Source organism: Sphaerodactylus townsendi, linkage group LG03 (genome assembly GCF_021028975.2).
Source record: "Sphaerodactylus townsendi isolate TG3544 linkage group LG03, MPM_Stown_v2.3, whole genome shotgun sequence".
NCBI classification, from domain to species: Eukaryota; Metazoa; Chordata; class Lepidosauria; order Squamata; family Sphaerodactylidae; genus Sphaerodactylus; species Sphaerodactylus townsendi.
In genome coordinates, this window is record NC_059427.1 from 85,954,937 (window position 1) to 85,974,231 (window position 19,295).

Consider the following 19,295-nt stretch of genomic DNA (forward strand, 5'->3'; position numbering starts at 1 on the left):
GAGCAGCATGTTAGAATTGTTTAGCGCTCATTCCATTTCTGTTTTATAGAGAAAACACAGTAGACAAAATTATTTCTGTTACAGACTGACTCATGGAAACTGGATGTGTAACTTCTATTCCAGCTTGGTTTTTTAAAAAAAAAAGAAAGAAAGAAAAGAAATGTGAGCATTTTCAAGGCTGTCTAGTGCACCATTAATCTCTTTTTTTTTGTTGAAAATATAATTTGTTTCAATAAATTTAGATTTGGTTGAAATTGCTTGATATGTTCCACTTAACTGTCAGGGTTTCCCCCTTTTCTTTATGTATCCCTATATACCAATTTGAAGTGTTTGATGTCTGTTAACAGCAGTCTGTGAGTACCATGCCCTCAAATGCCATCCATTATGTCTCTTGTGCAATAAACATTGGAACATAGATATCCATTGAGAATAAATTGTACACTGTATTCTCAAATTTATATTGCTTTGGCTTATGAGGTCTAAAGTGTGTTACAATTTTCTTTGTACCTTTCATTATGATTCTCTACACTAAAATTAATATTTATGATAATAAGCATCGTTTTCATTCTTTTACTTCATTCCTTTTGTGTCATATTCTACTATTGGTACAAAGGAAGTAGTGATAAGAGATGTTTAAATTGAAACATTACGTGCAAATATTTAATCTCTATGACATTCTCTGGTTTTGTATAGCCATCATAAAGAAACAAAATGTTGAAAGATACCAATTCAGAATCTATCTGCAGTAGTAAAGAAGCACCACATTGTAGATTGCCCCACTGATTTCAGGGGTTGGCAACCTGTGGGTCCAGAGCTGCATGCAGCATTTATGCCCCTCTACAGTGGCTCCACAGTGCTAGTGAAATGCATCAGCTCTGGGTAAACCTGCCTTCTAGATGTAGTCTTTGTATTCATGGGACAGTCCCAGCTGAGCATTCTCTAGTACCAGAACATGATAATCATCTCTCTGAAGTTAACTTTCAAGCCTCCATGGATTTTAATGAAGCTAGATTATATGTTTACAAGAGTACACAATGGTTAAAAAACACAAACAATAAATGCTGCCATTTTATTTTCCCTTAGTATATCAGTTATAGGCATGACAGCTATAGTAGTACATTCCACATTAGAATTGTTGCTGTTTTGGATTTATCAATGTCCCTTTCCTCCTACAACATCATTTATATGGAGATATGTCATATTATTTTTGAGGCTCTTGCTTTTGAACACTTTTCTTCCAGGTTTTTTTAATTTCCTCTTGAAGAGCCTTAATCGTCTGTCCCTTTCCCATAAATACAATAAAAGTCTGATAATAACATTTCCTTTATCTCTTGGTTTCATTATCTTTACCTTTAATCATGGCAAAAGATTATTAACAGTCAGTCACATTATATGTGATATAGATGAAGCCACTCTGGAGGGAAAAGTTGCGAACTAGAGAAGCTTTATCTTGGGTAATAAAAGTCCTTTGTGAAGCTTCTATGATTTTGTCATTAGGAAACGACACTTTGATATCAGACAATTTCATTTGTGTTCAGTAGATTGAAGAATGATCCCAGGTTTGTTAAAAGATTCAAAAGTATAGACTTCCTGAATATCAGCAAAAATTATTTCCCCTTGGTTCATGTATCTCATTTATTATTATGCATATTGCTGGGCAAATGAATTGTCATTTATTTTTGAGAGTACTGGTGACAGTTTAATAGGCTGATCTTATGGGCAGAGCAAATGTGTGATCTCATTCAGTAGAAGAAGAATGTGAAAGTAGAATGTGGTAGCTGGAGGGAGGGGACTTGCAAGAAAGCTTTGAAATAGCAAAGGGAGAAGTGTCCAACCCTACCCACTTTTCTCTACAAAATTCTTCTGAGACTTTCTTCCCTTATGACCTCACAAACAGTTCTGACTTCACTTCCAGTTCTGAAGCCCATTGGCAGGGGAGAATTACTTAGGAAGGATATGGTTATAAAGTTCTCTAATACCTGATGTTTCTCTTGAGAATAGACCTCATCTCAAGTGTTAGTGCAGAAACTGGCAGTGTTGATGGAAGTTTGGTCAGTGATAGGTGTTCTGTTCCCCAAGCAAACTAAGGCCCTTTCCCCACTTACCTTTGCTGCCCTTTGCTGCGTGCTACTCTCAGCGCGCGGCATCTCTGGTGCGCGCCTGGGCGTCCCCACGACCCTGCTCTGTGTGGGGTCATCAAAAGGCGCCATTTCGAGGAGCGCCAGAGATGCCGCGTGCTGAGGGGGCATGAGAGCGGCAGTGTCGGGGCAGCTGCATTGTTGCTGCCCCTGTAGTGGGGAGTGCTGGGGGACCCCGCGCTACTTGAGGAGAGTAGCGTGAGGCTTAAGGTAAGTGGGGAAAGGGCCTAAATTCAGGTGCCTTGCACTTGGCCAGAACAGAATGTAAAGCCCACAGACAAATAAGTAACAGTTCAAAAACAGTTTAATAATATTGAAAGCTTAGGACTCTAATTCCTCCCATGAACTCTACCTACCGTATATACTCATGTATAAGTCGAGGCACCTAATTTTACTACCAAAAACTGGGAAAACTTATTGACTCGTGTATAAGTCTAGGGTGGTAACTCCAAAGCAGGTGGGGGAAGGGAAGAGCTGGGGCGCCCGCTCCCCACCTGATCGCTCCCCTGCCACCTCCTGGATCCCCACAGCAGCCCCAGCCCTTGCCTGCTCTGGAGTTTCCTTGCTTGTAAGCAAGGAAACGCCAGACAAAGCATTTGCCTACTTTTGGAGTTTCCTTGCTTGCAAGCAAGGAAACCCAAAAAGAGTTTCCTTGCTTGTGTAACCCAACTTAGGGTTTAAGAGGGATATTATCTTTAATAGGAAAGGAGTTCAAGTCTCTGACAGTGTGATCCCACCTTGTGACCCATACCATTCACCAGACTTCCAACAAAGAAACTTTAAATCTGTTCTCTGTTCATTATAACAATAATGTGCAACACAACAGTGAAATATAGTGAACCAATGCAGAAACAATAATCAACATGTAATAGTTCTGGCCTGTTATGCAAAACAGACTAGCAGGGTCTCAGTCCTTTGCACATTTCTCTAGCTGTGTCCTGTGGCACTGTTGATTGACTTGAAGCTTTGCTGTTCTTTGCTGAGCCCTCTCTCCTGGTTATCAAGTCTTCAAGGGTAGCCCTGAAATATGCAACTATAGTTCATAATAACAGAACTCTGTGAAGTATGCTGGCTCCAGTCACAGGCCTCTAACAGATCTGAGGGAATTGGTTTATATAACACCCATTTATAACAGGAAACCAAAATACAAACTAATAGTCAATCGGGATAAATACAATATTCCCTTCTCAACATTTAATACAACATTTCATACCTGAAATATGCAAATATAGTTCATAATAACAGAACTCTGTGAAGTAGGCTGGCTCTAGTAACAGGCCTCTAACAGATCTGAGGGAATTGGAGCCCTTTCTCCCTTATATGGAAAATCTGAGCTCTTTAGCCTCCCCCCCATTGGACCCTGGGTTACACTTGCAAGCAAGGAAACCCAAAAAGCAGACAACTGCTCTGTCTGGCGTTTCCTTGCAAACAAGGAAACGCTATAGCAGGTGGAGCCAAGCCTCAGGGAAAGGAAAAGATAAGTGGGTGAGGGGAATGATGGGCGGCGGCGGCAGCGGCGGTGGCCAGCAGGCAGCGGTGGGTGGCTCGCGTATAAGTCGAGGAGGGCTTTTTTGGCACAAAAATTATGCTGAAAAAGTCGACTTATATGCAAGTATATACGGTAAATAAGAAATATTTGCAATGCTGGAAACTTTTGGAGATGATTTGAAGAATTTGCAGACATCAACTCTTTCCTTTACTGCTTGTAAAAAAGTCTGTGCTGCTTGCTTCTTCTTCTGAGTACTCCCAGTTTCCTCTAACTGGACTCTGTTTTCATGCAAATCTGTTGGAATTGTATTACTTAAAGTATTATGGATCTTTTACACCTTAAACGTAACACCTTACATGTCTGAGATATTGCTGTTTCAGCCTTCTCCAGACACCTGAACTAAAGACAAACTGTAAAGCAGGAACTGCTAACCAGTAAGAATGTTATAGTGCTTTTCCTCTAGAGGACTTCTTAAAGGGACAGGATCTAACTAAGGTTCCCTCCCACAGAAAACTGTACAAAAGCAACTGAATCTATTCTAACTAAGGTTACAACTGAGACTTAAATAAAAAAAATAGTGAGGGTGTCTCTGGGGGTATGACAATGAGCGCTCATGAAATATCTTGAGACTTTTACTAGTTCTTCAAGTAGGAACTATGTGGCACTATTCCTCTATGTAAAAGCAGTAGATTGCAAGCAAGACAGAACTGGATGCCTCTTTCCAATGTGCCATGGTCTTGAGGCTGTTTTTGTTGCCATTGTGAAACCCACCAGAGACCCCTGACCTGGATGTCCCAAGCTAGCCTGAACTCATCAGATCTCAAAAGCTTAAGCAGGTTAGTCAGTAGCTTTGGCAGGGTTGCTGGGTGGAGGCAAGCAATGGCAAACCACCTCTGTTCATCTTTGGCCTTGAAAACCCTACAGGGCACCATGAATCAATTGAAGATTGTATGAGTGAGGGGTGTAATTACTAATCAGAAAATGCCAAGAGAACAAGTAGCTTGTTAGATCCTCAAACTGCTATTAAATACTTACATTACTCATGGAAGATGACAGGAAATCCATGCAAACTAATCCATTTTGCCATCCATCCACACAATGACCATTCTGTTGCATGGCAGGGCTTTTAAAAAGAATATCTAGGTCACACTCTGTTTCAGTAACATTCACAGTTCTTTTGTGCTCCAGCTGTAGATATTCACCCTCAGTTGGCTTTTGAAGCTCAAATTAGACAATATTTAATGTTCCCAAATGTGAGATGTCATTCTCCCCCAGGTGATGTTCATGGTGCTTTAACATTAAAACTAATAAGTAGTTCATTTATTTTGTACAAACATTTGTGTCTCTGACTTTGTCTTTGGCATCAATTTGATGAAATGCAGGTTTAATTTTCTATATTATTTCTACATGAAAAAATGAAAAGCAAATAGTGATTTTGAGGACTGAGTTTTTTCCTGCATAGAATTAAGTGAAGAAAAAAAGTGATTTATTTATTTATTTATTTTTTAAACTTTTATACCGCCCCATCCCCGGAGGGCTCTGGGCGGTGTACAGCAGAAATAAAACAATATAGGCAATTAAAACATTTAAAAGCAGCGATAACCATAACAACGTTCCTAATAAATATGTAATAAATTACAGTAAATAAATAGCGTTCAGTGATCTACTGTTGTAGTTCCCTTCCCTTCCCCAAAGGGGGAGAAAGGCGTCCGACATTCTAATCTAAAAATTCCCTCCCCTCTCTAAAAAGAGGGGGATGGCGAGTCTGAGATGACAATTGGCCCAGATGTCGGGGCCGAGCCGGGGGCACCATCAACGGCCGGTTCCTCCAAAGGCCCGGCGGAACAACTCCGTCTTACAGGCCCTGCGGAACTCACCCAGGTCCCGCAGGGCCCGGACAGCTGGAGGAAGAGTGTTCCACCAGGCCTTCAGCTGGTGTCAATGCCAAAATATCTTTAAGCCCACACTCGGGATAAAAAACCCTCATTCTTGAGTCTCAGTGAAATCAAGATATGTGTTTGTGTGCGAAAGAAAGAGAGAGAAGCAGTCAAATATGAGTCATCCTTAGGAGCTGAGAACTCAGACTTATTATGGGATACCACTTCCCATTTTAGAAGACTAAAAGGGGGGGAAATGGGATGTTGTGTCCCCTTAGTAAGTTTGACTTCACTGTATGGTTTTATACAGTCATTACATATCTGGAACAATGGCCAGCATTGAAGAGAACTGAGCCTGCACACACAGAGCTCTAGGTCCACCCGCAATACAATACTAACAACCACACCTTTGCATAGCAAGTTCCATCCAAACATTTACTGATTGGTTCCCAACCCTGGGACATGGAGAATATACCCCACTAAACTTTCCCTTCTCACTAGACACAGTGTGAAACAGACTTTTCTCTGTGATACACTTCAGAAGATGTCAGCCACAGATGCAGGCAAAACATTAGAAACAAGATCTACCAGACCATGGCCACACAGCCCGGAAAACCCACCACAACCAGTTGAATCCGGCCATGAAAGCCTTCGACTTTATTTATTTTATTGTTATATTTATAAACCGCCCTCCCCTGAAGGGACTTAACCTTATCAATCTTATTTTTCATTTCTGATCAATCTTTCTCTACAGATAAAAGCTTTGATTAAGTTCTCTGCATTGGTCTGGTAGAACTAGTATAGCTGGGTCTGAGAAAGCCTTTAGTTTGTGTTTTGAATCAGCCATTGTTTCTGACCTTTCTCCCAGTTTCTAGAAAAATCAAAGATCAAGTCGTTCTACTCTGGATGAGTTATAAATCCTTTTTCTCTTGTAAAACTTTTAGTTGCATGAATTGTGGAAGAGTATTACAGAATTACAGTCATGAAAATAGCAAGCTTTGAAATACAGGCACTACCAACTCATGAGTTCTACTGCTCCTTTGAGTATGCCACTTGTAAAGGTGGAAATAAGGAGAAGTGACATACAGTTGTGGGATTCAGCAGGTTCACACCACTTCAGCAGAATCAGTTGTTAAAATGGAGCTTGTAAACAACCAGTTGTTAAATTATTTGAATCCCACTATCGGAACCGGTTGTTACGTTATTTGAATCCCACCATTGGACATAAATATGAATCAGACCTGAGTTTTGAAGCAACTTTGTGGACTATTCTATGTGGAACTCAAATTGTGAAAAGGCCTAGTATATATTGTGTTGCTGAGTTAAAGTTCAATTTGGTAAACAACATAATTTGAACTCTCTTGGAAATAAGATACAAATTTGCAAGGATAGTAAGTTCGAACCTCGGAGATAATTCATGTTTCCCCTGATAAGAGGCAGAAGATAAGTATTTAAATGTGTTAACATGACATTTCTTTAGGAGTTTAGTCTGAACTTCATCATAATTAATAAACAATTTTAAAAGTGTGTGACTTCTTGCCATATTTTTGGTTTCTTAAGCAGCAGTGGCGTACTGGTTAAGAACAGGTGTACTCTAATCTGGAGGAACCGGGTTTGATTCCTGATGTGCCGCTTGAGCTGTGGAGGCTTATCTGGGGAATTCAGATTAGCCTGTACACTCCCAACACATGCCAGCTGGGTGACCTTGGACTAGTCGCAGTTCTTCTGAGCTCTCTCAGCCCCACTCACCTCAAAGGGTGTTTGTTGTGAGGGTGGAAGGGAAAGGAGATTGTCAGCCCCTATAGGAGAGAAAGGGGAAATATAAATCCAAACTCTTCTTCTTAACACCGATCTACCATCCACAGATCTACCTCTCATCTTCTGATAAGAGGCAGCAGATAATCATTTAAATATAAGTTGGTAATGATATTTTTGTAGGAGTTTAGTCTGAACTTCAACGTAATTGATAAACTATTTTAAATTGTAAATTTAAATTGTAAATTTTTTAAATTTAGCGTGATTTCTTTTCATATTTTTGGCCTCCTAACACAGATCTACCACCCACACATCTCCATGAAGGGCTATGTGGTCAGGTGACATTCACCGTGTGTTTGGTATACTCTTTCAGGAAATGCTTACATATATTTTCCTCTTTCAGTTTGTTGCCCATCCCAACTGTCAGCAGCAGTTGCTCACCATGTGGTATGAAAATCTCTCAGGCTTACGTCAGCAATCGATTGCTGTGAAATTCTTGGCTGTCTTTGGAGTCTCCATAGGCCTTCCATTCCTCGCCATAGCATATTGGATAGCTCCCTGCAGCAAGGTACAGATTGGTTAAGGTGCATGTTTGTTTATCATTATTTATATTCCATTGGCATGATATGAAGTCAGAACTGAGCAAGTCAATACATATTTTTTATGACATTGTGCAAGAGTCAAGAAAATGTTGAGTGTTTCTCATTTAGATGCCAAGAGTGTGTGTGGGAGGAACCGAATTCAATCTTGAAAGTGCTAAAATAAAAAAGGGAAAGAAAAAAATAGAGACAAGTGAGAAAAGCAGAAGAATAAAGCCAATACAGAAAGGATTACTACCAATGTCAGGTAAAGCAAATGCCCAAGGAAATCTATAGCAATGGAAAAGGGAACAGTGGAGAGTGAAATGGCTGCCATCTAAAAATAGAGAGCCATAGCTCGCTGATGGAAAATATGCTTTCATATAATTAAGGTTTAATGCTTGGTATCTCTAGTTAAAGGATCTCAGGCAGCAGGGTAGAAAGGAATTTGGATAGGTGCTGCTGAGGTTCTTTGCTAGATTAACTCAGTTTATGTCAGTTTCATATGTTCCTGGAAGCAGAGCTGAAAAGAATGCTAAATATCTTCCTCCTCATTTTGAAGAAAGCACTTAAGCTTGTAAAACAGACAAGGCAAGATATGGAATGTATGATCTCTTTTGTGAAAATGCTGTTAGACAGTTATTTCTGTGTGTGAATAAAGATGTTACTATCCTATGACTTACTTCTACCCAGTTCTCTTCCAATAACAACAAAGACGCCCTTCAACAAAGAAATGTTTTTCTTCATCAGAGGAAACTTTCCTCCATCAGACAAAATGAGCTCTGATTCACTAAAAATTATGTCAGAATCAACTTGGTTTGTCTTAAAGATTCCACTTGATTTCTGCTTTATTTTGTTATGATGGACTAACCCAGACATCTTCTGGATGCATTTTTAATAGTTCTCCCTTGAAGGCAAAGATAGAATCCAACTCATGTTGTGCTGTGTTTTTTAAAAAAAAAAACAAGTCAAATAAATATTTTGGTTTATTGTGATTTTTAAAAAATTGCAGTCCAAAGACTTGGTTTACAAAAAAACCCATAAAAGTGACAAAAAGAGCAAAATTAACAGTTAAAAAAGTGTGCCTATCATTTATAACACATATTAAAATGATCCAGTGATATATAGAAAGCACATGTCAACACTGGACTTAGTCTAATCCTAACTGCTTCAAAGAGTAATTTTGCAGCTGCAAGGGTAATGTTTGGTTACTTGTTCTCCACCAGCAATTTAACTAATAATGCAAATGGTAGATTTTTTCCTATGTGATATTAGAGGCAGTATCAGTGATGTAGGTATAGATTTTTATGGGGGCAGTTCAGGGGCAGGGCCATGCCTCCCCAAGCCATTCTCCAGACCCAGTGCTTATAAAAGCAGCTCTCCAAGGTCAGGGATGGCAGATTCCCCTGTCCCCTGCCCCCCACCCCACCGGCTGGGCTCCCAGCCACCAGCTGGCAGTTCCTTCTGCCCGCCCCTCTGAACAGAGGCATAGCTAGGGAAAATGGATCCCAGTGCAAAATCTGAGTTTTGCAGGGGGGACATTGGCGGCCACTGTGATGCTGGAATCCACGCCAAAACAGCATCACTTTCAATGGTGTTTTAAATCCCCCACCAGGGTGGGGGAGAATCTGAGGTCCACAGTTAAAACAACATTGAAAGTGATGCTGTTTGGGGGTGGATTCTCCCCACCCTGAAACAGCATCACTTTCAATGTTAAAACTGGGGACCTCAGATTCTCCCTTTAAATCCAGGCACGCAGAGAGGCAGTGCACCAACAGTCCCCCTCTCCATTTTATACTCACAAGAACTCTTTGAAGCATGTTAGGTTGACAGTATGTGACTGGTCCAAAATCACCAGCAGCCTTCCATGGATGAGTGGGGATTCAAACCTGTGTCTCCCAGATTGTAGGCTGACATTCTAACCATTGCACCACACAGACAGAAACATATATAAAACATATATAAATATATAAATATATATATCAAAACAGCTTCTTAAAACTAAGAAAGTAGCAACAATATGGTAAAGACTTCTGATCCCATGGCAGAGGCAGGACACCAACCAAGCAGAAATGTTAAAGAACAGGTCAAACTCTCACAGATTTTTTTTTTTTTTGGGGGGGGGGGTTGAGATGACTCAGAGATTCTAAAGATCTGCATTATTTATCAAGCCATAAATTTTAAATGGAAATTTGAAATATATCACTCCAAGGAAAATTTCTGCAACTTTCATCAGTGACAGAGAATATAAACTATTGATATTTAATAATATATTTAATATAGAATGTCTGACATCAGAGAAGAGAAATGATATTAGCAAAAATTCATTTCACTTTTACAGTGGTTCAAGTTCATTTCCGTAACAATGGGTACACTATTCTAATTGGTTGAATCCTGGTTCTTTATTTGTTCAATGGTCCCCTTTGGAGATGTGTTGCTTCTGCAAATGAATGCTTAAAAATATTGCAAAGAGGCATTTGTATCAATATTGAGAAATGACATGACGATACCACTGCTACCCATTATGGTTGTGATAAAAGCAAATCTGCTGTAGCAAATGTTTAGAACTCAGCCAACATGTATTGGCTGGAACAGGGAGGCAAATTGTAATTCATTAGGTCTTCAGACAGTTTCATTTTTTCAGAAATAGTTTCAGAAGATGTAGCTATTAATATTGTGATATTGAGGTAGAATTTCTTTTCCTGAGTGATAGATGTGTTGTAAAAGTTAAGTATTTTAATCCCATTCATTCAGCCTCAGAGCTACATTAGAAGTTGCCAAGACAATCACTCAAAAGAAACTAGTCTCACATGTAGAACAAGAATGGTTTCCAAAACACTGTGTAGCATTCTGATTCTAAGTGGTGTCTTGGCTAGCAGTGAGTTACCCTCTAATGTACTTGTGATCCCAAAATAACCCTCCACTTTAGTGTGAAATCCCATGTTTTCATAGTAAATTTCTTCCTCAGAAATTGCAGCAGGTAACCATTGATGGTTAACTACTATGCCTCAATGGCTTGCTGCTGGCCTCTAATTAAATTGGGGCAAAAGTTGATGGGGAAGGAGCAGGCAAAGACTTCTATTGCTCACCATACCCTTCACCATTGGGAGGACAGGGATGAAGATTAAATTGTCAAATCTTTAATCAAAATTAAAATGTTCAAACATTAGTATTTTGACCTTTATGTTGAAATGCATATTTTTTAAAAAAATTCTTAACATCATACTGGCATTTTAGCAATTTACTCAACTATAACTATGGAAGTTGAACCTGGGATTTTTTAAAAAGCCTACATATGTTTTTGAAAACTTTAAAGATACCCAGTTACTTGAAAGATTTATTATTAAAGTGAGTACAGAAGCACTATGAAATATTGGGATATAGATTACAGGTTTTGCTGTTCCATTCAAAGAAAATTATTTCGGGCTTTTGACAGATCCTAAACTTTTCAATCTCTGGCCAATTTATAGATTTATTTGCAATCTTAAAAATGTAATACTCATATTCTTTAGGGAACATTTCTGTTATTGCTAGAGATTCTTGGCACAGCTGAAACTTTAGCATGCTGTTTCATAATGAATAGCCTTTAAGATTCAGAGAAGTAGAAGTGGCTCAGTGCCAAACTGAATGATTTTAAACCTGGATCTGACCCAATCACATAGAAGGAGAGGAATGGACATTCAATTTTAATAGCAATAAGCATATGTGAGAAAGAAATCACTGGCTGCCACTGCAGCCCCCTTTCCCAAGTATTTTTCCCCAATCAAGCTGTTTTTGAGTACTGGAATTTGGAAGAGAAGAAAATGTCTGGAGAAAAAAACTGCATAGAAATAAGTCACAGGCAGGGTGCAGGTTTAGCAAACTGACAACATTTGCCTTGTGAAAATGTAAAATTAATTTTAACTCAAACATGGGGAAAAAATGGGATGTACTGTATATACTCGTGTATAAGCCGACCCATGTATAAGCCGAGGCACCTAATTTTACCACCAAAAACTGGGAAAACTTATTGACTCGTGTATAAGCCTAGGGTGGTAACTCCAAGCAGGAGGGACAGGGAAGAGCCGGGGCGCCCGCTCTCCACCGGATCGCTCCCACCCTCCGCTGCCTCCTGGATCCCCACAGTAGCCTTGGCTCCCCTTGGATCCCCTTGGCTGCTCTGACATTTCCTTGCTTGCAAGCAAGGAAATGCCAGACAGAGCATTCACCTGCTTTTTTGAGTTTCCTTGCTTGCAAGCAAGGAAACCCAAAAAGCAGAGGACTGCTCAGTCTGGCATTTCCTTGCTTGCAAGCAAGGAAACACCAGAGCAGGCGGGGGCAGGGAAGAGCCAGGGTGCCTGCTCCCCACTGGATCACTCCCCCTGCCGCCTCCCAGATCCCCACAGCAGACCCAGCCCTTGGCTGCTCTGGCATTTCCTTGCTTGCAAGCAAGGAAACGCCAGACAGAACATTCACCTGCTTTTTGGGTTTCCTTGCTTGCAAGCAAGGAAACACCAGAGCAGGCGGGGGCAGGGAAGAGCCAGGGCCACCCTGGACGCCGGGCGCAAGCCTGGGGGGGGGCAGCAGGCTCCTGCCCACCGCTGCCCGTCCTTCCCCTAAGTTACTCACCTTTTCCTTTCCCCGCAGCTCTGAAGGCTTGGCTCCAGGGAAGCTGCCTCTCGGGCAGGGTGTCTCTATCATTCTCTTTAAAGGGCAAAGATTGCTTAAGCAATTTTTGGAGCATTGCCCTTTTAAGAGAATGATAGAGACACCCTGCCCGAGTGGCAGTTTCCCTGGAGCCAAGCCATCAGAGCCGGCAGGGGAAGGGAAAAGACAAGTGGGTGAGTGAGGGGAATAACAGGCGGCTGCGGGTGGCTCACGTATAACCTGAGGAGGGCTTTTTCAGCACAAAAACTGTGCTGAAAAAGTCACTTATACATGAGTATATACGGTAAATGTTTTATTTTTTACAAAATGAAAAACTGCCCTCTAAACCCACTGAAATAGAGCAGAGTTACTCTCTGTATGTTTGCATTGTTACACAAAGTAATGTTTAGTGTTTGTGCGTCTTACTCATAAACATAAGAAAGTTTGATGATTAGTGAAGATTCAGAAATTTTTGAAAGTTAGAGGATGAAAATGTTATAGCTTGTGTATGTTTGATTTTTCAGCTGGGACAGACACTTCGGAGCCCTTTTATGAAGTTTGTGGCACATGCAGTTTCTTTTACAATTTTTCTTGGACTGTTAGTAGTGAATGCCTCAGACCGATTTGAAGGTGTAAAACTTCTTCCCAATGAAACTGCCATGGATCATCCCAAACAAATATTTAGAGTAAAAACAACACAGTTCTCATGGACAGAAATGCTAATAATGAAATGGGTCCTAGGTAAGTGGAACAGCAAAAATCTGTAATGTCTACAGGAAACACGTGAACAAGGAGAATTTTGGAGAATGGACTAATGGGAGTGAGCTTGAAATTTTACTTATTTATTTATTTTTTGCCACCAAGTCATATCTGATGTGTGGTGGCCCCTGGTGGGGTTTCCAAGACAAGACACAGAGGTCATGACCCTAGACTTCCTTGGAGTTCTCCTATCCAAATACTTGCTAGGGTCAACTCTGCTTAGCTTCTGAGATTTGATATTAGGCTAGCCTGGGCTTTTCAGGTCAGGGCATCAAACATATACAAAGTGGTTAAGTTTGTTATAGGATATCTACTGAGAATATTTTTGTAGTAATTGTTTCTCACCATGACCATGTAAAAATAACTCACTATGAATATCAGAGCTATCTTGTTCTGTGTATCCTAGTTTCATAGTCCTAGTGGCCATTCAGAAGAATGTGAAAACTCTTAATGTAATGAACCTATTCCATGTGGTGAACATTCCAACATATTACAATGGGAACATATCCTACCATATTGCACCTTTATTCAGTATCCTACGTCAGTTCTCCTCTGGCTCTGAGACTGTGTAGAAAGACAAAGAAATAAGCTTGGTGACAACCATGATAGGAATGTTGGGAAAGAAATGAAAGAGTGATTATGTCATTACTGGGATGGAGAAGTAAATTGGCATGTGCCTTTTAGTTTATTGCTTAAGTGTTTTCAGTTCTTGTTGGATCATGCTGTTACCTGAGAAACAGATGGGTGTGGTGGTAAGCAGTGCTTTTTACCTTTTTGGGGGGTACTCAGCTGATCTAGCAATGGTGACCCATGCCACAATAACATGAGTAGACTACTGTAACTTACCATACATGAGTCTGCCCTGGAAAACTACTTGGAAAGTTCATTAGTGCAACATTTGGCAACTGTTTTCTTATTTAGATTCGGTTATTTTACAGGTATTACTCCAGTTTTAAGATCTTTATACCAATTGCTCATTTGTCTCTGGGTTCAGTTCTCTGTTGGTTCTTAACTACCAATCCTTTTTGACATGAGTATGTCATGAAAGCTTCCTTTTTGTTAGGTTTAGGGCCAGAATAGTTGCTACATGTGCCATGTGTCAGGTTGGATAACCCCAACCTGACTTTTCCTTTTCACAGACAGTCATGATGTCAAAGAACTAATGGCCCCTTCTGCACATGCAGAATAACACACTTTCAATCCACTTTCACAATTGTTTGCAAGTGGATTTTGCTTTGCCTCACAGCTGCAAAGTAGATTGAAAGTGTGTTATTCTGCATGTGTGGAAGGAGCCAATAGGGCCCCTATGGCTGTTTCTGCTAGGGAAATTGGCATGGGAGAAGGCTAAAACTTCCAAGCTAAATTGGACCCCAGAGCAGTTGGAAACATTAGTTCCTCAACTTTATGGCTGTCTATAAAATAGGCTTGGATTCCCTGACCTAATTTGTATCAAATTTAACCTCTAGTTTAGCCCTTAGATGATCTTACAAGGTGAATTGTTCAGGAGCATTTCTTAACTAACTGATAAAGTTGACAGTGGGGACACTACATGTGAGTAAAATGATACAGTTGTTTAAGTATTTATTAATATTGAGTCTGAAGTATGAAGGCAGAATAAAAATGTTTAAATTAATGAACTGTCACAAACATAGCCTGTGACAGACATGGGAGGAGTGAATAGCCCAGGTTCTGCTGACTTCTAGCAGCATCTACACAGACAATGAAACAATCATGAAAATCTGCCAGCATGCAGCGAACTCATCCCAGTGTTGTCATTTGGCAGTCCACTGAGTGTTGCTGCCTAAAATTTGTAGCAGTTAGCCAAAAGCCAGATAGAGATAAGTCCTGCATACAGTGAGTAAAACCGGATTGCCACAGTTGACATAACAGGAAGTTGGCATGGACTGGTTTTTTTCTGAATTGACACAAGCTGAACTATTTGTGTGAACAGAAAAGGACCAAGATATATTACCATGCTGGTATGCTCTGAATTTGGACCTTAGGTTTCTTTAGAAAAAGCTGACAATTGTCTTCAGTCAGTGGACTTTACCTGCTCTGAATCTGCTGAATCAGAGTACGAAAAACCGAACTGGATAGTTGCTTGGAAACCCAAATGAAAATGTATTGTCGAAGGCTTTCATGGCCAGATTCAACTAGTTCTGGTGGGTTTTCCGTGCTGTGTGGCCGTGGTCTGGTGGATCTTGTGGCCGTGGTCTGTGGATTTTGTTCCTAACGTTTCACCTGCATCTGTGGTTGGCATCTTCAGAGGTGTATCACAGAGAAAAGTCTGTTTCACACTGTGTCTAGGTGAGAAGGGAAAGTTTAGTGTGGTATACTGTCCATGTCCCAGGGTGGGGAACCCATCATTAAGTGTTTGGGTGGAACTTGCTATGCAAAGGTGTGGTTGAGTGCATTCTACTGCGGGTGGGATTATCAGTCCATTTTTTTTTAAGTACTGGGAGCCACGCGTTGCTAATTTTTAACGTATCTTCTTTCTTATTGAAGTTGTCCTGGTGTTTGTGAATTTCAATGGCCTCCCTGTGCAGTCTGACATAGTAAGCTTCTGAATTGTCCAGAGTTTCAGTGTTCTCAAATAAAATATTATGTCCAGTTTTGTTTAACACATGTTCTGCAACTGCAGATTTTTCAGGATGGTTAAGCCGACAATGTCTTTCGTGTTCCTTAATACAGGTCTGAATGCTGCATTTTGTGGTTCCCATGTAGACTTTTCCACAGCTACAGGGTATGCAATATATTCCTGCAGAAGTGAGGGGGTCTCTCTTGTCCTTTGCTGAGCGTAGCATTTGCTGTATTTTCCTGGTGGGTTTGAAGATGGTTTGTAGGTAATGCTTTTTCATTAGTTTCCCTGTTTGATCTGTGATTCCCTTGATGTATGGTAGAAATATTTTTCCTGTGGTGGGCTGTTTCTCCTCAGTCCTCTGGGTTTCTCTTGGTCTTAAAGCTCTTCTGATTTCTGTAGTGGAGTAGCCATTAGCCTGCAGAGCCCAGTCTAGATGGTTGATTTCATCAGGGAGGAGATGAGGTTCACAAATTCATTTTCCATGATCTGTCAGAGTTTTGATTATGCCCCTTTTCTGTTGTGGATGATGATTGGAGTTTTTATGTAGATACCAGACTGTGTGTGTTGGTTTTCTGTATACTGTGTGGCCCAATTGGTGGTTGGGTCTGTGAAAGACCAAGACATCTAAAAAAGGCAGTTTCCCTTCTTTTTCAGTTTCCATGGTGAATTGTATGTTTGGGTGGATGCTGTTAAGGTGGTTCAGAAAGTTCAGCAGTTTCTCCTCACCGTGGCTCCAGATTGTAAAAGTGTCATCCACAAATCGGAACCAAGTTGCAGGTTTCCTGGGTGCTGTTTTGAGGGCTTGTTTCTCAAAATGTTCCATGAAAAGTTGGCTATCACTGGGCTGAGGGGGTTTCCCATGGCTGCCCCATCGGTCTAATCATAATAATAATTGTCCCATTGGAAGTAGCTGGTTGTTAGGCAGTGTTGAAATAAAACTGTGATGTCATCTGGAAACATCTGGCCAATGAGTGCAAGTGTGTCTTTAACAGGAACTTTGGTGAACCGTGAGACAACATCAAAGCTGATAAGTCTGTCGCTAGGGTTGAGATGGAGATTGCTAATTTTCTTGATGAAATGGGCTGAGTCTTTAATATAATGCACTGTGTGTCCAATGTGGCTTTGTAATTGTGAAGTCAAAACTGTGTGCCAGTTCATATGCGGGGGAACCAATCGCACTCACAATAGGTCTGAGTGGGATGGATTCCTTGTGGATTTTGGGGAGTCCACCCCGGTTATATGGTTATAAGGTTATGCGAGACAGCACCTAGATATGGGACCAGAGAGTCTTTGAGAGTGTGTGTTATATAATTGGCAGAGTCAGGAGAGGGTTTGAAAAACCCCAAAACCTGCTCTGTAGAGCCCAGTGTGATTCTTTTTAGTGGAAAGGATGTGCAAGGCTGAACACACACAGACAAAGCTAACTTTAGAAAAGGAACTTTATTGATTTATGTCACCCTAACTACATGTGCTGGAACTGAGGATTCTTGTCCTCAGTTCCAGTATATAAACTATTTAAAAAGACAGACAGCAACTAATCAACTCTTCCCCTCCTCCGAGCTCCTGGTCTCCCATTGGCTCTGAAGCTCTGGTGGAATGTAGCTTCTCAGTTTGTTTTCCTGCACTTTTTGGGAAAAGGTGGTAACCAGTGTATGTTGGGAGTTGCAGTCCTGACATCCCGCTCCTTCTAAGGCCCCCCTCCACCTGACCTGTCCGGATGGGCATGGTGAAACTCCTGGACAAGGTGCGGAGCTGACACATGATGGCTGGCCACCCACTCGAACCCAGAGGGGAGGTCCTTCCACTGGACCAAATACTGTAACCGACCCCTGTGTAACTGGGAATCAACGATGCCGCTAATTTCTCGGTGCAATTCGCCATTCACCTCGTACAGCTCAGCCGGGGGGAGGTTGGGGTGCCAAGTATCCGGAGGGGCAGCTTTCTTTAACAGGCTAACATGAAAGACAGGGTGAACAAACTTAAAGTTATTTGGAAGGTCAAATTCTACAGCTACCAGATTGACCACACGGGAGACGCAAAAGGGCCCGATAAACTTGGCACCCAGTTTCCTGGTCCCCAGGAGCCCCCGTAAGTTTTTGGTGGAAAGATACGCCCGATCACCCACCACATAAACAATTGGTTGGTGTTTGCAGTCCGCGAAACATTTGTAATCCTCCTTGGCTTTAGCCAGTGAATCCTGTACAATCCGCCAGGTGGTGCGTAGAAACGCAATCTACTCCTGCAGGTCAGCTGGCCCATCTGGAATAGTGCCCTCTAGGGGAAATGGGTTATTGTCCTGGCCATACACCACCCTGAAGGGACTCTGCCCGGTACTGGCATGAACAGCATTGTTGTATGCAAATTCAGCAAAGGGGAGCAGGTCAGCCCAATTATCGTTGTGCTGGTTAACGTAGCACCGCAGGTACTGTTCCAGAATCCCATTCACCCTCTCCGTTTACCAGTCTGTGGCCGCATGGTAGGTGGAAGACAACCCCAGCTCAACCCCCAGTAGCTTCATAAACTCCTGCCAGAACCTGGAGACAAACTGGCTCTGAAGCTCTGGTGGAATGTAGCTTCTCAGTTTGTTTTCCTGCACTTTTTGGGAAAAGGTGGGAACCAGTGCATGTTGGGAGTTGCAGTCCTGACAGGGTGAATGGATTAAGTATTTGTTTAGGTCTGTATAGGAGGATTTACCCTGAAGAAAATAATTTAGTGAAGGAAGATTTATTTAAACTGAGTCAAAATCCTATCTGTAATAACCAAAGTTAATGACTAAGAACGGTCTGTAACAACCAAGTATTCTTGCCTAAGAAAAAGTGAAGCTTAATTATCTCAGTAACATCTAATTTAGAAATTTTGTAAATAAACATTACAACTTTGTTTAACTGTCTCACAGTCTCTCTTTAAAGTGCCTAAGCTAGCCTATCAGAAGTAAACAGTTTTGGAGGGAAAAGTGAGATCTCCTCACAGTGCTAAATTTCTCTGAAAGGTGGCAGTGAGAGATAGTCTGAGAGGATCAGCCTGAAGAGTGCTTGTGTGTTTGTGTGTGTGTGTGTGTGTGTGTGTGTGTGTGTGTGTGTGTGTGTGAGTGCACATGCATATGTGTGTATGGGTGCATATGGGATGTGCCTGTGCCCTGCTGCTGAGCTGCAGTTCTATTGTCCCACTCTCAGTGCAATTGTGTAAGTATCCATTACACAATGCTTAACAAGGTGCTGCAAATATGGCCATGAAGTACAATGGGTTTCTTTGTTCTAAAACACCAAATTTCATCCAAGTCCATGCAGCTGCTCAGAACTGCAATTCACTCATATTAGGTTCAGAGAAATTTGATTCCTAAAATGATATTTTTCTCGAGAATTTTACCATTCAGATACACCTTGTGCTTCTGAGACTCTATGGTTTAGAGGTGACTCAGGGTTCCTTACTGCTTGGCCAAGGTCATCTCTATTGCTATGGGACTGGATGTCTCAGTTCTTGGGAGGGGATTTG

General features: G+C 41.2%; 1 protein-coding gene across 1 annotated transcript in view; it reads left to right on the forward strand.

Annotated features, from left to right (window-relative positions):
• TRPC7 (transient receptor potential cation channel subfamily C member 7) overlaps nt 1-19,295 on the forward strand; it is a 143,982-nt gene that overhangs the window by 86,831 nt on the left and 37,856 nt on the right. The window contains exons 4-5 of the mRNA XM_048487239.1: nt 7,663-7,827; nt 12,988-13,204. Coding sequence (XP_048343196.1) covers nt 7,663-7,827; nt 12,988-13,204 — 382 coding nt within the window. The remainder of the gene's footprint in view (nt 1-7,662; nt 7,828-12,987; nt 13,205-19,295) is intronic.